Source organism: Camelus ferus, chromosome 4 (assembly GCF_009834535.1).
Source record: "Camelus ferus isolate YT-003-E chromosome 4, BCGSAC_Cfer_1.0, whole genome shotgun sequence".
Classification (NCBI taxonomy): Eukaryota; Metazoa; Chordata; class Mammalia; order Artiodactyla; family Camelidae; genus Camelus; species Camelus ferus.
The window spans coordinates 72248570-72267682 of record NC_045699.1 but is presented as its reverse complement, the minus strand read 5'-3'; the positions used below and the strand labels follow the sequence as shown (position 1 = coordinate 72267682).

The 19113-nt window shown below is 62.7% G+C and overlaps 2 protein-coding genes across 4 annotated transcripts; one reads left to right on the top strand and one right to left on the bottom strand.

Moving 5' to 3' along the window:
• Positions 1 to 2325: 2325 nt before the first annotated feature.
• SOHLH1 (spermatogenesis and oogenesis specific basic helix-loop-helix 1) lies at positions 2326 to 6554 on the top strand. The gene is made up of 8 exons (XM_032477369.1): positions 2326 to 2454; positions 2774 to 2908; positions 3420 to 3567; positions 4023 to 4126; positions 4220 to 4302; positions 4879 to 5065; positions 5513 to 5583; positions 6197 to 6554. Exons 1-8 carry the CDS (start codon positions 2390 to 2392, stop codon positions 6412 to 6414), a joined length of 1011 nt encoding a protein of 336 aa, XP_032333260.1. The 5' UTR covers positions 2326 to 2389; the 3' UTR covers positions 6415 to 6554.
• Positions 6555 to 11972: 5418 nt separating this feature from the next.
• Positions 11973 to 15887, bottom strand: LOC102510635 (uterocalin). Of its 3 annotated transcripts, XM_006172779.2 has the most exons (7): positions 15600 to 15887; positions 15359 to 15492; positions 15002 to 15075; positions 14578 to 14688; positions 12695 to 12796; positions 12565 to 12606; positions 11973 to 12111 (listed from the first exon to the last, which is right to left on the bottom strand). In XM_006172779.2, the coding sequence occupies exons 1-6, from the start codon at positions 15693 to 15695 to the stop codon at positions 12581 to 12583; spliced, it is 543 nt and encodes a 180-aa protein (XP_006172841.1). In that variant the 5' UTR covers positions 15696 to 15887; the 3' UTR covers positions 11973 to 12111; positions 12565 to 12580. The 3 variants fall into 3 exon arrangements, with proteins under 3 accessions (XP_006172841.1, XP_032333258.1, XP_032333259.1); XM_032477367.1 differs by lacking the exons at positions 11973 to 12111; positions 12565 to 12606; positions 12695 to 12796 and having other exon boundaries at positions 14166 to 14688; XM_032477368.1 differs by lacking the exons at positions 11973 to 12111; positions 12565 to 12606; positions 12695 to 12796 and having other exon boundaries at positions 14166 to 14688; positions 15397 to 15492.
• Between the last annotated feature and the right edge of the window lie 3226 nt (positions 15888 to 19113).

The following is a 19113-nucleotide window of genomic DNA, read 5'->3' as shown; positions in this document are numbered from 1 at the left end:
ACCCCAATCCCCCCATCCCCCTTATAATAGGTTGGGTCTGCGTCTCCTAGTGCCTGGGAAGTACTCAGATTCCTACACTGTAGCCACCTTCTACTAAGGGTGCAAACGGACACCAACTAGGGCACCTGCTGGTCAGTTGAGTTAAGTGCCCGCCTCACTGCGCCCTGGTCTTGAGAAGTATCCCTGTTCCCTACGCTCCCCATGCTCACGGGTCCTGAGGGTGGGGGCTGGGAAATAAGGATGTGAGGATGAGGGGTCCTGGGGGCTGGGCGTCCTGGGGGATGGCGCTAACCCATCCGGGGTCCCTCCGCGTGCGGCAGGGCGCAGCAGACTATACCTGGGGGAGCATCGGCCGTCGTCGAACAAGAAGGTCCGGTTGGTGTGGCCCCCGCCGCGCGCCCCAACCCGCGTACCCCGGTAGACGTCCCCCCGGCTGCACGCCCCGTCGGGGAGCGGCATTGGGTTGGCGGTAGGTCAAACCTGAAGCCGAAGGACAAGCGAGTACGGAGAGACAAACGATTTCTTTTCCGACTTCGCCCTAAAACACATCACTTTTCTCCGATTAAGAAGACGAAAAAAATCGTTTGAGTCGCGTTCCGGCGCTGGTGTGGCGCGCCCCCTGCCGGCTGCGCGGGGAACCGAGCTGGGGACCGGGCGGAGGTCGGCCCGCATTCCCCCTGGGGAACCGCCTCCATCGCGACGCTCGGAGCCCCCAAATCCCGAAAAAGCAAGAGAGAAGCTCCTTAAAGGCTTGAAAATCCTAAGATCGCCGCCCACCGGGGGAGGGCTCCCAGGTGGGAGGAGCGCAGTCCCACAGGGGCCTCTGAGGGGTCGGAAGTGTTTAAAGCGCGCAGGCGGTGAGGGCGCCTGCGCTGCTTGGTCCTGCCCCGCTCTGAGCTCCTGGGAGGAGCAGCCCATCAGCACCTGACAGCCCCCCGCCCCTCCCCGGCAATGGTCACTCCTGCGGAGACCTGCACCTAGACACCGTAGGTCCGCGCGTCACACCTGGGAGGCGCCACTGGGCCTGGAGGGCGAAAGGTGGCCTGGACCCCGGGAGGCTGCCCCCTGCCGCCCGCTCGGCGCCTCTGCTGTGCGCTGCCGCCCTGCTCTGCCCTCGCCCCACATAGGGCACCCTACAGACAGGCAGTGAGGAGGGGCCGCACCCTGCTGCAGCCCAATAACCGAAGGGAAGGCCTCCAGGGGGCAGAGGGGACTCCTAGCGGTCCCCGTGCCCAGCCACAGCCAGCCACAGGCTCATACGCCCACCCTAGCTCAGGTGAGACTTCCAGCCCACCTGCTCCTCCAGCCAGGCAGCCGCGCAGGTGGGACTGCGGCTGAGGCCCCTCCCGCTGTGCTCCCGAGGTCAGTGTGCTCTGTAGGGTCTGCTCCGCCACTTCCATCTCCTGGCCGCTGTCACCCTCTAAGGGCAAAAGTCCTGGCCTTTCCTCCCGTCTGCCGTCAATGCCCCGCCCGGACGCACTGATAGGGCTGACAGTCCCCAGCCGTTCTTGGCCTCAACGCTTCACTTCTCTCCCCTCGCAAATACAGGACCGCGACCGCGGGCGGCGCGTGCCCGGGAGGGCGAGCGCGGGCCCCAGAACCCGCTCTTCTCTTCTGGCGGGAGTGCTGGCCTGGCGCACGGGTCCTGGCCTTCTTGCTCCCTGACTCACCCTCACTGACAGCATCGCCCTCGACTGCAGTGTGACTTCTGTCCCCTGTCCCAGCCTCCTTTTAACCCCTGACCACAGCCTCCTGGGGTTTCTGCCTCCTCTCCTGTGTGGCTTAACACAATGCGCGCCACGTCACTGCCCCTGCCAGTCCTTCCAGAGTCTGACCTGCAGCCATGGCCTGCGCCGGCCGGCCCCTCCTCCACGCTTCCTTCAGGCTGTGGAGCCCAGCAGTGCCGGAGAGATGGGGCCAAGCCGTCTGACGACAGGACTGCCCTCGGTGCTGGCCTGCCGCCTTTCGCCCAAAGTCCCACGCCAGGACGCCTGCCCGCAGCCCGGAGCCCCTCCTCGGATGGAGACAGGTTTCCTGCTTGCCCACGGTGGGTATTTGAGGGGAGACCACACTTGACGCTTTGGTGGCACCCTGGCTGATGGGGGACCGGGTGGGGAGGACCGCCTAGCTTGGGCCCCTACCTGGGTGCGCCGCTTTCTGGCAACTTCTCCAGGATAGGAGCTGCATGTGGGCGTGGGTGGGACGGGGAGCTTGCATGGGTGCGGGTGCGCATGGTGAGGGCGGGCCAGGTGCCGCCTGGGAGGGGAGCACGTGGGGGCGGGCTGCGCACACGTGAGGGGGCGTGGCTGGCAGGACGGCGCACGTGGCGTGGGGCGGGGCATGCGTCAGGGGCTGGGGCCTTGTGGCAGCTTCCCGCGGCTGCGCGCTCATGGCGTCCAGGCGTTCTAAGACCGCCGCTGGGCCTCCCCAAGTCCCCGGCTCTGGGGTATGCAGGTGAGAATTGAGGAGGGCACCAGAGGGGGTCATTTGGAAGGCTTCCTGCCAGGGGTGCTCGGAGTGTCCAGGCCTGGCATTTCTGTCCAGTTCAAATGGACCGAGTTGGCGTCCCCAGCCAGCTTGGCCCACCTGGGGCGGACTCCGACCCCTGGCCCTTAGGGGGAAGGAGGGAGAGAGGGGCGCAAGAAGGAAGGCACGGGCCCTGTTCCTGGGCAGCCCAGGCCCTGTACTGCACCCGCCCCGTCCATCACCGGCTCTGGGCTCCTGGGGCGTTTTCTGGGGTCACGGAGCGGGCTCGCTTATCTCTTCTCAACAGTGCTCCCTCCTCGTGTGGCACCCAGGTCTGCTGCGAAGACCCTCACCAGGGTTCGGGTCTGGCTAAGGCCCCTGCACTGGTGGAGGGTCCAGGCTCCCGCCTCCCGCGGAACGTGCTCAGCGAGAGGGAGCGCAGGTGGGGGCCACGTGGTGGGGGCCACGTGGTGGGGGCGGGGCGGGGAGAGGAGGTCAGTGTGCCCGCAACCTGGTTTCAGGCGGCTGGGACCGGCTTGTGGTCTTTGGTAAGGAGACACTTAGTATGCCCGAACATAAACAAAATCTGAGGGGCGCGGGCAGGGGCTACCACTGTGGCCCCTTCTTTGATCTGAAGTCCTGTACATATGGGACCAATAGACCCCAGACCCTGGCGGGGACTCACACCCCCAAGCACTGATGGTTTAGTCTTGGCTATGGCCCGAGGCAGATTGCTGGATAGCCTGCAACTGGGGTCCAGGGCCCGCGTGAGTCTATAGCCTGACATAGTCCCTGAAGGGCCCAGACCATTTGCAGAGCTAACCAGTGGCCTTGGCCTGTAGTCTTTGCACCTGAGAAGCCCCTGGGGGTGGCCCCAGGGGTGGTTCCAGCGGCTGCAGTCTTTTCTCCTGGCCAAGACTGTCCCATAGACGGTTGTTACTCCCTGGGAGCAGGAAGCGGATCTCGGTGAGCTGTGAGCGCCTGCGGGCCCTGCTGCCCCGGTTCGATGGCCGGCGGGAGGACATGGCCTCTGTCCTGGAGATGTCGGTGCAGTTCCTCCGGCTGGCTGGCACCTTGGTGCCCGGCTGGGAGCAGCACGCTGTGAGTTGTTCTCTGGCTCCGGGTCAGCCCTCTGTGGGGGAGCCGTGGCACCCCCGCCCCCACCCACTGGCTTACCTCTGCTCTCTGCCCTGCACCTTTGGGCAGGCTGCGTTTTTGGCAGACGGCTCTCCAAAAGTGTGTTGCAGCTGGTCCAGGAGCCCTGCAGAAGCTTTGAGGATGAGCTGTGGCCTCCTCTTCTGTTCCTGGCACTCCCCCATGGTGCCAAGGCTGATAGGGGTAGCAGTCCTGTTCCTGTGAGCCCCCTGGGCTGGCATGGCCCTCTGCCTCCCTCCTCCGAGTCCTGAGGACAGGGTCTACACTCATAGTGACCTCCAGGACCCCAGGCAGGGCAGCCAGGGACGGACCATCGCTGGCTTTTCCTGCGGGCTTTCTGGTTGATGCCTCTGTTGCGTTTTCCAAGGTTACTTACGTTTCACACCCTTGTTTCCTCCCAGGAGACGCGGCACAAGTGGCAGAAGGATGTTTTGCAGCTGGCCCTGGCGACACAGACCCCAGCAGGTGCCCCAGACCCTGGCAGGGGAGCACCCAGTGTAACCATGTTAGTGTCCCTGTGGGGCCAAGGGACCCACGGGAAGGGGGCGGATGGTGGGCACGGACTGCTCAGAGCTCTCTTTGTCTTCACACCATTTAGGCCACAGACACCCCCAAGCTGTGTGGCTGCGGGTGTGGACGAGGGGGTGGCCAAGGTGCCAGACAGGCTGCCCGTCCTGTCTGGTAAGTGTGAGCACCATCTTGTCCTCCCCTGCTACCCCTGCCCAGCCCATAAGACACACCCATGACGACTGTGTCCCCCTCATGCTGGACCCCTGCCCCGGGACCATCACTGCCCGTCCCTGAGTGTCACAGGAGGCGAGACCATGCCTTCCACCTTCCCTGGTATGCCCACAGAGGAGGGGAGGGGTCTTGCTGTCACAGGGTTGGCAGCCCAGCTGGGCCTCCGGGGAAGGTTGGGACCCACAGGCAAGGCGTGAGGGTGCAGGGTTCACAGCAGGGTGGTTTGAAGATGGAACCCGAGGTCATGAATTATGAGCAGATGGGGGGGGTAATGGCACGAGGATTCCTAGGTCTGAGCCCCACATGGTTGACCGGAGGCCGAGTGGGTGCCTCCTCCAGGAAGCCTCCCTGGCCCCAGGTGCCTCATCTCTGGACATTTACTTTCTCGTGGTTGCCTGTTAATCTTCTGTTTCTGAGCTTTATGTGGCCCCATGCGCTGTGCGGAGGGCCGAAGTCTTCATGGGAGGGCTGTGCTCCAGGTGGGGAAGGCTGACCCACACCTTGCTTCCCTCATAGAGCCTCCCAGCCTGGTCCCTGGGTCCCGAGGCCCGAGTCCCTCCAAGGCCCCAAGAAAGTCCCCACTGTGGCCTCCCCACTCACGGCAGCCACCCTCCCCCCTGGTGAGCGAAGAGCCTCTGAGCTGCCTGGGTCAGGCTGGGCCCTCAGCTCGGGGGACCCACCTGGCCCCAACGCTGGACGCCAGGTGGGTGCCCCAGGGGTGTGTGCACGTGTGTGCCTGATGCCCCAAGCAGGCGCGCGCCTCCTTCCGGCCACGTCTGTGGTCTTGTATCTGCGCGCCGGGGGGTTTGTGTCCTTCAGCCCACAGTGCCTGCCTGAGGCCGAGGCTGCCAGCCTGTGCCACGTGGCTTTCTAGTGTGTTTCTGAAAACACTGTTGTCTTTTTAATCGTGTTCTGTTTTGGCTGATAGTAAGGGAGTTTGCATTTTGTGAGCACACACCAGCTGGGGCGTGGGAGGGGAGGGTGCTGGAGGGGAACCAGCAGCAGGACGGACTCAGGGTCCACAGGGAGGGGGCACCCCGTTCTGTCCTGGAACCTGAAGCTGCCCTTCGGAGCCCGTGCTCTTCACTCCAACTGCAAGGTCCGGGGTACCTGGGACCACTCAGGAGCGAGGTATTCTTGTTCCATCCAGGTCTGTGTCGGGATGTGATGTAGAAGACGGGGCATCCTTTCTGCTGACTGCCAGTCCTGACTGGTGGCCGGGTAAGCGGGGGAGTGCTCAGCCTGGGCCACCTTCTTCCCCCTCCGCCCCTGATTTGGGGCCTTAGTTGGTGCTGATGCAGACCCAGGCAGGCACTGGGACTGTTGGGGAGATGTGACAGCATCCAGTTTGCTGTGTGACACCAAGTCTCTGTCTGTCTCTGAGCTCCCGTTTCCTTCTTTGCTGGTGGTCTTCAGGACCACTGGGGAAGGATGGGATGCGTGTGCAGAGGGGCTGTATCTGGGTGGGAGTGTGTGAGTGCACGGCGTGTGGGGCTGGTCGTGTGTCAGCTGCAAGGTCCCTTCAGGCTTTTCCCGAGGTTCCTGCAAAGGCGTCTGGATGTGCAGTGAGGGGCGTCCCTGCAGGACTGGGTGTTGGGAGAAGCACCTTCTTGGTTCTGGACCTTCTGGGTCTGGAGCAGGGCCGACAGGAGCGGGCCCACCCACCTGGTCACACTGCCTCCCATTCCCATCTCACGGATGAGCAGAAGGCTTCCTGGTCAGGCGGGACGGGTGGGTGGAGGTGGGCCCTATTCTGCACACTTGACCCCACTCTGTGCACCCTGGGTTCCCAGGGTACCTGCCTGCTCTGCTGACGTGTCCCATCTGCTTCCAGGGTCTCTGGAGGGCCGAGGCGGCAGTGCCCCTTCTCAGGTCCCCACCAGGAGCAGCCCACTGGGCAGGGCAGAGCCAGGCTTCCTGGCAGACCCTGAGCCCGGGTCCCAGGAGCCCCCAGATGGTCCTCTGGAGCCGTGGGGCTCGGACGTGAGCTGCCCCAGCCTGGCCCTGCGGGACGAGGTGGAGAGCATCTTCCCGGACTTCTTTGCCTGCTGAGGGCCACTGGTGCCGGCCGCACACTTGGGCATTTGATTTTGGGCTTCAGCTGCAGCTGCACTCTAATTCGAGCGGGGCTGGAGGGGGTGGCTGCGGGGAGGGAAGGCTGAGTGTTAAAGAGGAAAAGCGATTTTCCTAGAGGAAGCAAAACTTGTGTAGCATTTGTGTAATTAATGCGATTCACTGTGCAGATGGTATCATCTCCATTCAGAGCACTGGCCCTCGCCTGCGGTTTTGTTTCTGTGATGTTCCCGTCCTGTGGGGTCCCTAAATAACCCGGCCCTGGGGCTGAGGTGGGGAGGGGTCCACAGACTGAGACCCGTGTTTTCTGGGTCTGTTCCCTGAGAGGTGGGCGTGCGACCCAACTTCTCCTGCCTGCGAGGCTGGCCTGGGGGGTCCCTGGAGAGTCCATCAGGGGAGGCCTCTCTCCAGCCCAGGATGTGCGGGGGAAGGGGCAGCCCTCTGCCTTCGAGGCGGGGCCTGTTGTGTGGCCTGGGGCAGAGGCTTGAGCGCCTGGACTCTGTCTACCCTGGTGGTCCCAGCCCTAATCCCAGCTGCTCCTGCCCTGGCAGCGGGGGAGGGCCTGGGTTCCTGTGAGGAGTGACCCTGCCTGAGTCTCTCCACCTTTCAGCCAAGTGATGAGGGTGCCGGTCTCTGACCGGGCTGCTCACCCTACCTTGTCCCCTTCCGAGACACTGGGCCCCACGTGACCTCCCAGGCCAGAGTGGTGCAGGGGCCACAGCGGGGCAGAGCCCCACCCAGTGTGCGTGTAGAGACCCCTGCCCAGGCTGCCATCCCTGTGCCCACCCCCCGTACCTGTAGCTAGGAGGTTCCATTAGTCTCTGAGTCACTGCCCACAAAGGTGAAGGGTGGCCGGTGTGTGTGTGGTGGGGGCAGGTGGTGCAGAGCAGCCCTCACCACGGACGAGGGGCCCCGGGGAGGCCCAGGTGGGCTTGTGGGGTGGTGCCACGCCTGGGCCAGCATCCCTGTTCCCCCGTGGGCTTCCTGAAGTCCCTGACCGGGGCATGGGGCACGTCTGGGGGTGTCCTGCCCTCTCATCCGGCAGAGCCACGGTCAGTGGCCACAGCCCCTATCCCAGGAGCCTGTTCCATGGAAGGGCCTCCACCACCTGGCTGCCCATGTTCCAGAAACGTTCTAGGCTCTGAGAGCATGAGGGTGCTGGGCCTGACTCTGTCATCTGACCAGGCACTCCTTGCAGCCTGCTTTCAAGAGTGTCCCCTCAGAGACTGTGTGCATGTGTGTTCACGTTGTGTGTGTACACGTGTGCTGTGTGCTGCATTTGCACACCTGTGGACCGATGCGTGTATGCGTGTGTGCAGGCTGATGCCTCTCTTGGTGGGTGTGGACTCAGCAGGTCTTCAGGTTCTGGTTCACCGGCTTCCACGTGCACGCGCCCCTCTGCTCTGTGCCCAGCGCCCCTTGGACTGGAGACGGTGAGCTTGTCCCCTGTCCTCTGACGCTGACCCAGGGCCCAGAGCCCAGTGGGATGTGGCTGAGGCAGGCGCCAGCCCTGCTGCTGGGAGTGTCAGGTTCTACAAGCGGGAGGGGACCTGGGGCAGAGTCGCTGAGCAGAGCCCCCTCCTCACCTCGGAGCAGACCAGCTCTGCCCAGCCCCCCTTCTCTGGGCTTGGGCACAGCTGTGAAAGCCCCTGTGTCTCTGGCCACACTGACCCTGTCTGGGCTCTGGACAGCCTCACCCTGCACCCTGGGAGGGAGGCCTGGGAGCCAGGACTCAGCTTGTTCAGAAGCCTGACCCAGGTCCCAAAGGGGCAGGTGGGTGGGACCCACCATGACCCTGAATCCCCTCACTGAAGGCGAAGGATAGGACCCTGCCCCAGGTGGCAGGCAGGGCTTGTCTGTGCCAACTCGAGCCCACAGAGGGGGCACCTGGAGCCGGTGTTGGGAGTGATCCTGAGGCCCAGGCAGGCTCGTGGGGCAAGAGCAGTGGTTGGTGACCAGTCTCAGTCTGATAGCGGGAGGAGAGCGGCCTGGAACTGCAGCGTTCAGCCCTACACTGCCCCAGGGTCCTGGGTCCCCTCCTGCAGGTCCTGGGACGGTGCACATGGAGCTGCTGTGCCCAGAGAAGGCGCCGCTGCAGGTCCCCCCTCACCCCTCCGCTCCCCGCCTGGCCTCCCAGACCGGCAGACTGTGGGGGCAGTGGAGGTGCAGAGCCATGTGGAGGAGGGGAGGAGGGGGCCGGCCTCCCATGCCCTCTGAAGCCCCTGGCGTTGGATGGGGCCTGGGCGCTAGGGGAGGGAGCACCCAGCCTGGCCAGGTTGGTGTCTGGTTTTGTCCAGGGCCCAGCCAGCCCTATTCGCAGGGAGTGCCCTTGGTGGCGCTAGTTCTGAGGAACGTGGGTGCTGGGTCCTCCCCGAGCCCCCTGGATATGGGTGTCTGTGCCTCTCCGGGATGATGGGAGAGAAGCTTCTAGATACTGAAATTTCCCCCAACGCTCTGTCAACGGGGTGGAGCTGGCATTCCCTTTTCTTCTGGAGAGTCAGACCAGGAGATTACCTGGACGGATGGATGCTCTGTGTTGCCTCCTCAGGGCAGAAAATGGCCATGTTACACCTCTGAAAAGCTGGGTTTTATTCTTACGAGCGTGAAGGTTGGTTATGCTCACCTCGTTTGAAATTCTTGGGCTCTAACCTAAAAGGGAAAGTTGTTGCCCAAGTGTAGGGTGGCAGGAAGAGGGACCTGCAGGCTCAGGGGCTTCAGGGCTGGTCCCTGGGCTGACCTCAGTGGCCGTGGAGCTGCCTGGGATGGCCCGTGGGGGCTTGTTTCCTGGTGCTGGGTTTCTCCAGGTGGGGCCCTCCCAGGTCATCGTTCCTCGGGGAGTTCTTGCCCCCCAGCCTGTTCTGGACCTGCTTGGGGACTGTCCCAAAAGTGCCCTGTTCTTGGGTTTGGGAATGGACATCAGAGGCCAGGTGATGGACAGTGGCCACCAGGACGCAGAACCTTCAGCAAGAGGAGGATGAGCCCTGGACCCCGAGGCTGCTTCCCGGGGTCACACGTGGCCAAGCGTGTCTGGGCAGCCCAGTCCCAGGTGGTTGGGAAGTGCCTGTCCCTTAGAAGTCCTTGTCCAGGCTGCCCTTCTGGTGACCCCAGGGATGCGGTGTCCTGCTGCTGCTGCTCCCGGGGGCACGGTTCTCTGTGCTTCCTTTAAGTGGTGGTGGTGGTGGGGGGGGTGCTGCTTACTCAGAACGCAGCCTCTCAGTCTGTGAGTGAGGAGTGAAGGGTCAGGAGGTCCACGGGGCACACGGCCTCTGCCGGGGCAGGAGGCTCCTTCACTGGGTGCCCGGGGGTGGGGGTGGAGAGAGTTCTAAGCAACACAGAGGGGCACTTAGGAGAAGGTGTCCGGACTACGGGGTCCCCGCCGTCGTGGAGGGCAGCCCGGGGCATGGCAGCAGCTTCACAGCCACAGCCTGACCCTCCAGGGCCTTTTGGAGAATGCAGGCTGAAACCGCCCCCGCACGACTGTGGCGCTGTTCCTGGGCCTGAGTGGGAGGGTGGGCGGGTCCGGCTGGCGGGGGCCAGGGTGCTTCTTGCTCCCTGGCGGCAGGGCCCAGCCCGCACCAGGCTGTTGCCGTCAGAGCATCTCGACCCCAGGGGACAAAGAGCAGCACTAGGAGGGTCCCCTTCCCCACCTTCGTCCACTGGGGACGCCCAAAGCGGGGCCACGATTTCTTCTCCAGGTGCCTTTGGCCTGGCTGCTGTGAGCATGTGCACGTGTGTGTGCATGTGCGCACATGGTGGGGTGAGGTGCCTGGGACCCCAGCAGGCGGGGAGGAGTGAACCCTCAGTGTCCAGTGTGTCGGTTTTTGCACCGATGGACCCTTGGGCTCTTTCCAACTTCACCTGACTTTCCCACGCCTGATGGGGGGGGGGGCTCAGCTGGGTCGGGGGCGGGGGGCTGGCTGGCTGGCTGGTACCCCTGCCTGTGACACATGCCCCGGGGTGTTGGGGTCTTGGGTGTGGTGGGCACTGGTGACAGTGGGCAGGAGGCTCCCGTCCGCCGCCGGGCTACCACAGGAAGCCATGTCCTCCGGAGCCCCCTGCCTGTCTGTCCGTGAAGCAGATGGGCAGTGCCCCCCAGGGGTGGGATGGGAGGGTGCTGAGTGACCTGCTTCAGTCACTCCTGTTGTTTCTGCTTCCTTGCAGAAGAGGGGTGGGGGGGGGGTACCTCGGGCTCAGCAGGAGTGCCCTCCAGTGCAGTTGTCTCTGGGGCCCAGGACTCCTGAGACCTCCTTTTGAGCTGGTTTCGCGCTGATGATGGGGTGGGGTCCCTTTTCCCTTCTCCCAAGTGCCCCCGCCCCCATGTGCTGGGGCTGGGGCGAGCAGTGCTGGGCCTTTCCCAGAGGAGCAGTCAGGGCCCGGGATTCAGGGGGGAGGGCGGCTTGTGCTGAGGAGAAGCGGGAGCCGGTGAGGAAATGGTATTGTCAGACCGTGGCCCAGACTGTTGGGACTAGGGTGTCCTTGGAGTGGAGGGGGTGGGTGCTGCCTGAGGATGAGGGCGTGTGTGGGGGAAGGGAAGCAGACACAAGTTGGGTCACAGGCTTGTGATGGAGGAGGCAGAGGTGGGGGCACCCGGGGAGCACAGAGGGGAGCAGTCAGAGAGGGTGGGCTCAGCCACCCAGGGTGCTGGGCTGTGGTCTGGGGGTGGGTCCTGGGGGCTAGGGGCCTCGTCCCAGCGTCGGGGTGGGTGATCCTCTGACTGAGGGACAGTGCAGCCAGCTCCCCCCCACCTCCCCGCCAGCTGCTGTCCAGGGCTGATGCAGGCCTTAGAGCCACATGGCACAGCCTGGCCTGAGAGATAGCCTTGGGGGATCCTGGGCCACCAGAGAGAGCCACCTGGCCTGGGGCAGGAGTGAGCTTATGCATGGCCCAAAGGTGTAGCCCTTGGGGGAGCGAAGGGGCTTGCTGACTGTGGAGCAGGGACCTTCCCTGAGGCTGGGGTCGGTGGCGGGATCCTGGCTGGGGGATCAGGCAGGCTTCCTGGGCTCCGGCGTAGGATGGTGGGCGCCCTGGCTGGGCATTGAAGCAGCGGTGCAGGCAGGCACCCACCAGGCTCTGGTGACTCAGGGAGGGTAAGACGTCCCCTGCTGCCTGCCCAGTGACTGTCCCTGCCCCCAGGGCCTCAGCCACTGTCATTTAGGGGAGACGAGTGTGTGGCCAGAAGGGCCTCTGAGCTGGAGAAGCTGGTGGGCTCTGCCCTGAGACCCCCTTGCCATCACCACTGTGTGACAGGCCCTGAGACCACCACTGCCTGTGGCCCCGAAATTGCAGGTTGGCTGTGGGCCCAGCCTTGCCCCCTCCCTGCACATCTCCCATCATCGCTCTCTCTGAAGGGTGTCTTGGTGAACCCCTGACGGTGTGGACTCAAGTCCCTGACAGGCTCGGTCTCATCAGGAGGGCCCCTGCCTCCAGTGTCCCTGGCCCGGGCTGGGGTGCCAGTGGGCAGGTCCTGGCCAGCGTGCCATCACCAGCCAGGCTCGTGAACAGGTGAAGCCCCCAGAGCACACTGGGTCCGGGGCAGTCGTTTATTGGACACACCAAGAAAGGCCTCCAGGAGGGTGGTGGCTGCTCCTAGAGGGTCAGGGAGGCTGAAGGGCTCCTCGGGTTGACCAAGATCTTCTGGTCCTTCTGGGAAGGTGGCAGAGTGCCTGGGAGACACCCCTGTGAGCGAGAGGGGGCTTGGTGGGACGGGGATGGGGATGGGGGCAGATGGGGCCGATCTGCGGGAGGCGTGGGGCACCACCTGGAGAGCCAGGGGTCCAGCTCCCTGCACTGTGCCAGGGCTTCCCCTAGGCTCGGGACTGGGGATGTCTGTCAAGGGACAGAGGAGCAGATGGGAGGGGCTCACCACGGGCTGCAGCATGCAGGGCCCTGGCCCTCATCTGCTCTCCACAGCCCTCTGCCCACAGACCCACTTTGAGTTTTCTCAAGGCCCCCTGCCCCAGGCTGTGCCAGCATCAGCCCATCACTGACTCCCTGGGCAACCCCGCCTTGGGCCCCGTCCTGGCTCCACATCCTGAATCTCCCAGCCGTCAGGGCCCTGCATGGGGTAGGGGCTCCTGTGAGTGCTGAGCAGCCCCTGCTGCAGCCCCCGCAGGGTCAGAAGTCACCCACCTGGGCGCGGCGGCCCCTACTGTCGGGCGTGGAGGCAGTGATCTGTGGAGAGAGGGGCGTGGGTGTGCTGAGTGGAGATCTGGGCCGGGCACTTCTACCCCCCGAGGCTGGGGCGGGGGTGGGCACCCACCAGCTTTGGTCACGTTGATGATGTTGGTCTTGTGAATGCCGTGGCTTTTGCAGTAGTTCTTAAAGATCAGCAGGGTGTCCTGAGTCACCTTAGGGGTCCGGCCTGTGGACAGAGGGTCGGGCTGTCGTTCTCTTTGGTCATTTGGGACAGCAGACTGTGGGGTTCTGGGGGCTGGGAGACGGCCCTGGATTTTTGGGGAGCAGGCATAGTTGTGGGGGCAGGAGCTGCCGTGACCCAGGTGGCCCCAGGTAGGGTCAGAGAGGAGGCAAGGGCCCCACAGAGCCATCAGCATTCGGGTGGGGTCCGGCCTCTCCTCTGGGTCCCGGTCATCACTGTCCCCTGCATTTATTCCTTTGTTTATTCCACTTTGGGATAAAGAGCTGGGGCCCTGGGAACATCTGGGGATGTCTGGGCCCTCAGCAGTCTTGTCTAAAGGCAGACAAACCAACACAACGTTTTGGGAAGCACCAAGGCTGCACACAGGCACACACACGAGGATGCACTGGGCGTGGACGTCCTGTGACCCCCACCACGGAGCAGAAGCCAAGAGGCAGCCGTGCTGCTGTGACTGCCCGCGGGCCGGCAGCTCTCCACCCCGACGAGCGCGGCTCCGCCCCCACAGGCAAGCCGCCAGCGCCTGGATGGCCGCGCCGCAGGCATCGGTCACGTGCTGGGGTGACATGGGAAGTGGTCCCTGCACACTCAGTGTCCGGCCAGAACTTGAGGCCTGGGTGTGGCCAGCAGTTCCTGGATGTTGGCCCCTCGTGGGCGAGTACAGACCATGCCCCCGGCCCTGCAGGTTTGGAGACCCGGCATGGGGCTGACCCTCATGTTTCTAACAAGGTCATTTCAGTGCTACCTGCAGCAGGTTGAGTCAAGTTCCCCCCAAAACGTGCCCACATCCTGACCCCTAACTGGGAATGGACCTTGTTTGGGAACAAGGTCTCTGCAGGCGTGATGAAGTTAGGGGCCTTGGGATGGGGAGGTCATCGTGGATTTGGGGTGGGCCCTGCGTCTAGTGACAAGTATCCCTTTGAGAAAAGAGGGAGGGAGATTTGAGACACAGACAGAGGCAGAGCTGAGAGTGATTTGGCCACAGCCCAAGGGCCCTGGGCCCCAGGAGCCAAGAGAGGCAGGAAGGACCTTCCTGGAGCCCCCAGAGGGAGCTGACCCCACCAGCAGTACTGGATTCTAGCCTGGGGAGCCCCCTGTCCAGGGAAAGCCAACCACATCCCTCAGGCTCTGTGGCCCCAATGTGAGCTCACCAGCCTGTGCGTTTCCCAGATGCAGTTAACAAGCCACCATGTCCTAACTCTGCCACTTCACAGGGAAAAGACACAGCCCCAAACCCAGAACCCTGAATCCCAATGAGAAAGAGGAAGCCATCACATGTGACACACACGGCCTGGTCACGGCCTTTCTTGTTTGCTGGAGACCAGAGGCCCTCGTGGCGGGAGGGCAGCAGGCCCGGGGGCATCCCAGACGCCGGCTTTGTGAATCCGTGGCCACATGCAGCCGCCAGCAGGACCGCCAGGGACGGAGAAACCTTTGCTTTTATGTGGGAGTTGGTGCAAACGTGTCTTCCGCAAAACTTCCCCTAATGCTGTGTATTTTTGACACTTAGGAAGAGGGGACAGTCCAGGGGCTTTACTGAGCTGCTGACTGCCGGTGCACGTATATCCTGCGTGTTTATCTCGTGTTTAGAGCTCTTCTGCTCCCAAGTGGCCTCCAGGTGCCCGGGGTGCCTCCTGGGTCCTGCTGGCTGTGGCCCGGGGTCTTCCCTGGGGACCCGCAGCGGGCTGGGTGTCCCTGGCGTGGGGCTTGCCCTGCCCTGTCAGGTGGGTGTGGGTGGTGTCCAGGCGGGTGGGGTCTCCGGCACTTACTGAAGAGGGTCACCACCACCGTTTCCTTCCCGTGTTCTTTGTGGTGGGTGCAGAATATGACGTAGCTCTTGGGGTCCACTTCCTCCAGGAAGATCCTTTTCTGGCCACCATCTGTGAACGTGGAGGGCGGGGCAGGAGGCGGGGGCTGGAACTGCACCCTGGGACCCTTCCTGTCCCTACACAGGGGTGATGACTTGTTCCTCCGGACCAGCCAGGCCCCAGGCTGGGCAGGACGGGGTGTGGGTCTCCCGCCCTTCTCAGACACCTCCGCCAGCTCGTGCCCCCCCCCCCCCCACCGCAGAGAGCACCATGGGGGGCGGTGTCTAGCCAGGGGACACTGCCGTGGGGCAGGTGTCCTGGCAGTGCGCTCCAGGCTGTGCTCCGCCCGAGCTCCCAGGCCGGATGTCAGTGTGTCTATACTTACATTCCATCAGGTACTGAAATTTCCTCTTCGTTTTATTTGCCACCGTCATGACTGGGACACATGTACCATTTACCCTGGGAGGGGGGTGACAGGTGGCTTTGGAACCAGGTGTCTGGAAAATGTGGCTTGGCCTTCTCCATGGAGCCCCTTGGTGGGACTGGGCAGGGCTCAGCCACACTGGATCTCAGACCCTTGTGTCTGTCTCCAGGTGGCAAGGCCCCCCAACAACATCACCTCTGGCCTTGGTGACCCCCTCACCTCTGAGCCTGGGAAGAAGGCTGTGAGGTGGGCAGGGGACAGGATCCTGGGGCTCACCTTGGCCCTGCCCGCCGGCCCAGCACCTCCTCCCACACTTACTTCCTGTGCAGGTGGAGCTGCAGGGCCCTGGGGGTCACCTGGATGCTGTGGATGAAAAGCTGTGCGTCCGCGCCCTCCTGCAGGAGTCTTGGTCTGTTGGAGGCCAGCGCTGCTGAGAACCAGTCTCCGCTGACCTGAGAGGCAGAGGTGGGGGCGCTGGACGCAGGCAGGGGCACAGCAGGGGCTGGCCCATCCCGTCCCCATGGCCACCATCCCTCGCCTGATGCCTGCGGCTGACTACCAGAGTCTCATTGAAGTTGGAGTCCTGTGGCCCCTGGTGCAGGGTCTGGGGGCTGCCGAGCAGGGTCAGCCCTGTGGCCAGCAGCAGGAGGCTCATGGTGGGGCAGCAGCGGCTGAGCAGTAACCAGCAGCACCTCTGACCAGCGTCCAGAGCCCGCGGGGCTGGCCCTTTTGTCTCCTTTCGGGTGAGGGCTCCTGGCCACGTGGGGGCTGTCACCAGTCCCCTCCCATTCACCTCAACTGCCCTCTATTTGTTGAGTCTGCAGCCAACAACGGCCACTTTGCCCTCATCCACCCCCACCCCGGCCTGCCTATCTGCAACAACAATTGCTAAACCAGCCTCGCATTTCATGCGAGGTTGCAGTCATGCCTTTTCCAAGAACAGCGGGTGTGTCCTCCTGGGCTGGCATCCGGGGGCCTCGTGTTCCCGCCTCCGACCAAGCCCGCAGAGCTGCCTGTGACGTGGCAGACCTGGCGGCCCTGGGGGCTCCCTCCCAGAGGCCGCCCGGACGCTTGCGTGGCGTGGTTGTGGAGTCCGGGGACTTGTTGGCCTCAGGGAGCTGGAGCGCTGGGTGCCCTTCCTCAGCAGGGACTCACCCACCCTGGCTGGGGGACCGTGGTGGCTCTATGTCACAGCTTGGGCCTCACTGCCAGGCGCCTACCCTGGAACCGCCCTTCTGGACCGAGCCAGACAGGGCAGGAGTGGGGAGGCCACGGGCAGGAGCCAGGTGTGCCCCCACCTCAACTCTGGTTTCCGGAGCCCCTCCCCAGCTGCTGACTGGAGCTTGGCTGAGTTCTGAGCCCCGTGGGCTGCTCAGAGCCACCCAGGGCCGCGGGGCACAGAGCAGAGCAGCCCGAGCGCAGGTGCCAGGGCCCCGCGTGGGCCGTGTCCTTAGTCCTCCAGGCCTTGTCTCCTCATCTTTGAAGGGAGGGCTCTCCCTGCCTGCCGGCCGCCACCCTGTTCCTTGGCTGCAAGACCCCTTGAAGGTGCTCCTGTGAGGTCTTCCATCTCCCGCCTCCCACCCCCCACCAACGCGGTGGCCTCGTGCTGATGGCTGTGTCCCCAGGTCCAGTCCCTCCTTTGATGTCTCAGTGCCACAGCTTGATATTAAAACCCAACAAGGAAACTACAGGGAAGGAAAAGTTGCAGGTCACACCCACGAATGTCGGTTCAAGACCCGCAGATGAACGTTATACAGTGAATCCAGCCGTCTGTGAGAAGGATGCTGTGTTACAACCTGTGGGGTTTCATCCAGAAACGCGAGGTTGGTTTAGCGATTGTGAACCAATCCGTGGACTTCATCACGTTAATAGAATGAAGGAAAAATCCTAGGATCGAGGTGCCAGCTGCAGGAAAGGCAGTTGATAAAACTCAACAAGCATTCATGCTAAACACTCATACCGCTCTAGAAATTAAAAGGAGCTTCTTAATCTGACTAAGGGGGTTTACAAACTACGAGAGCAAACTTACCACCTCATGGGGAGGCTTCAGAAACTCCCTTCTAGAATGTTCATGCACCGTTGTCACCGCTGCTGATCGGGCCCTGGCCCTTCCAGCAAGGGGAGGACAGGAAGGAAAAGGCAGAGGATTTGCAAGGAAGTGACAAGCCTGAGATGGTCATTGGTGACAGGCTGTGCGTGGAGGGAATCTAAACAACCCTCAGACAACTCACTCACATCAATACGTGAGTTTCGCAAGGCGGCTGGCTGCGGGACCTGTACGCAAGGGAACTGTTTCTCTATGTGAGCAGTGCATAATTAGAGAATGAAATTTAGAGAGACTTTATTTACAATTCAGCAAAAAATAAAACCAGTTAACAAGGAACAAATCCAAGAAAAAATTGTGCAAGGCTTTCGCACAGAAATCTACAAGCCAGTGTTGAGAAATTAAGACAAACGAAATGCATTCATACAACATGTACATGGATGAGAAGCCTCAGCTCCATAGAGATGTCAGTTCTCTCCCTAAGATCGATAAGATCCCAGTCAAAGTTCCAACAGGGGGTGTGTTCTCTGGAACTTTGCAAGCTGATTCTAAGGTGTATGAAAACGCCGAGAGTTAAAAGCAGCCAAGGCACCCCGACGGTCAGCTTGGTAGGATTTGCTCTGCAGATCCTTTCCTTGTTATAAGCTTCCGTGATGAAGCCAGCATGTAATCTGTGTGAAGCTTGAAAAGAAGCGGACTGTCGCGTCTGCATCCGGGCACTTCTGATGGTAAAGATGGTTCTGCAGAGAAATGGGCTAAAAGATAGTCTTACTCATACATGGTGCTGGGTCACCTGGTTGCCCACGAGGACAGAGATGAACCTTGACATTCACCTCACATCCGACGTAAAGATGAATTCCAGCTGCGTTAAGCTGGATGTGTCCCACCCAGAGAGAGGCTGAAGTCCTAATCCCAGGACCCCCGAATAGGACCCTATTTGGAGGTAGGGTCTTTGCAGAATTAACCAGGTTATTGTGAGGTCACAGGGTGACCTTGTAAAGAGGGGAAGTTTGCACACAAGACACGTTGAGGGAAGATGACGTGAAGACACGGTGGGGGTTGGAGGATGCAGCCACAGTCCCCCCTCCCCTCGGGCCTCTGGAGGGAGTGCAGCCCCACCGACACCTCAACGTAACTCTGCTGTTTCAGCCCCAGCCTGTGGTCCTTTGTTACAGCAACCACAGGGCGCACACACAGCAGGATGTCGCTTGAAGCCTTGGTAGAACAGTCGTGCTGATGCCCAGAGGGGTGACAGAGGGCCACTTTGGGAAGGGGCTCCCGGTGAAGACCTAGGAAAGGTAGGAGGAACTGACAAGGGGGGGTCACTGCAGCGGCTGCAAGCGAAGTGCCCGACCACACCAGCAGTGACGAGGATGTGGGGGGACAAGTGAATGCTCTGGGGAGGGATGTCAGTTGGTCCGAAGGTGTGGGAGAGCTGGCTGCAGGGCCTGCCAGGCCCCTGGATGTGCCTGAGGCTCTCCTAGGTTCATCCCCGCGGAGGTGTGCGCCCAGGGCCCCGGAGCCCGAGCTGGAGGCAGGCCTAGTGCCACCCACAGAAAACCAGGTGAAGGAGTGTAGGGTGTTCACACGATGGCTCCTCAGGGCCCTCTGGGTGGTGGGTACATGCGGGTTTGCTGGGATGATTCTCTGAGCGGCACGCGGCCGTTTTGTTGAATTGAGCTGAATGCTGGCTCCACCTTGGAACCAGGGTTGGGGTGGCGGCCACCCATTCTGAGGACGTGGGCAGCAGGAGGGGGTCTGTGGTACTGACACACCGTAGTCTGGTCCGCATGGCACAGAGCGGCCGCCCGGCCATGGGCCTGGAGCCCCGGGAGGGCCAGGAGCCCCACTGGCCGTCTGGCAGGAGGGAGGGCCCCCAAACCCGTGCCCCAGAGAAGGGGGTGCCCCAGCAGCCCCCTGTCATGGGGTGCTGTCTTACCTTCAGTCTGAATTAAACAGTCCCTGGGAAGCAGTGTGAGTGTGGGATGCTTGGAGAGGCCCCGGAGGAGACAGGAGGAAGAGTCTGAAG

Coding starts and splice junctions, on each gene's coding strand:
- SOHLH1 (XM_032477369.1), top strand. CDS start 2,390: ATGGCGTCCAGGCGTTCTAAGACCGCCGCTGGGCCTCCCCAAGTCCCC. Junction 2,455..2,773: donor CCCGGCTCTGGGGTATGCAG/GTGAGAATTGAG, acceptor TCTTCTCAACAG/TGCTCCCTCCTCGTGTGGCA. Junction 3,568..4,022: donor CCGGCTGGGAGCAGCACGCT/GTGAGTTGTTCT, acceptor GTTTCCTCCCAG/GAGACGCGGCACAAGTGGCA.
- LOC102510635 (XM_032477367.1), bottom strand. CDS start 15,695: ATGAGCCTCCTGCTGCTGGCCACAGGGCTGACCCTGCTCGGCAGCCCC. Junction 15,076..15,358: donor CAGCTCCACCTGCACAGGAA/GTAAGTGTGGGA, acceptor CCCCCCTCCCAG/GGTAAATGGTACATGTGTCC. Junction 14,689..15,001: donor ATTTCAGTACCTGATGGAAT/GTAAGTATAGAC, acceptor CCACGTTCACAG/ATGGTGGCCAGAAAAGGATC.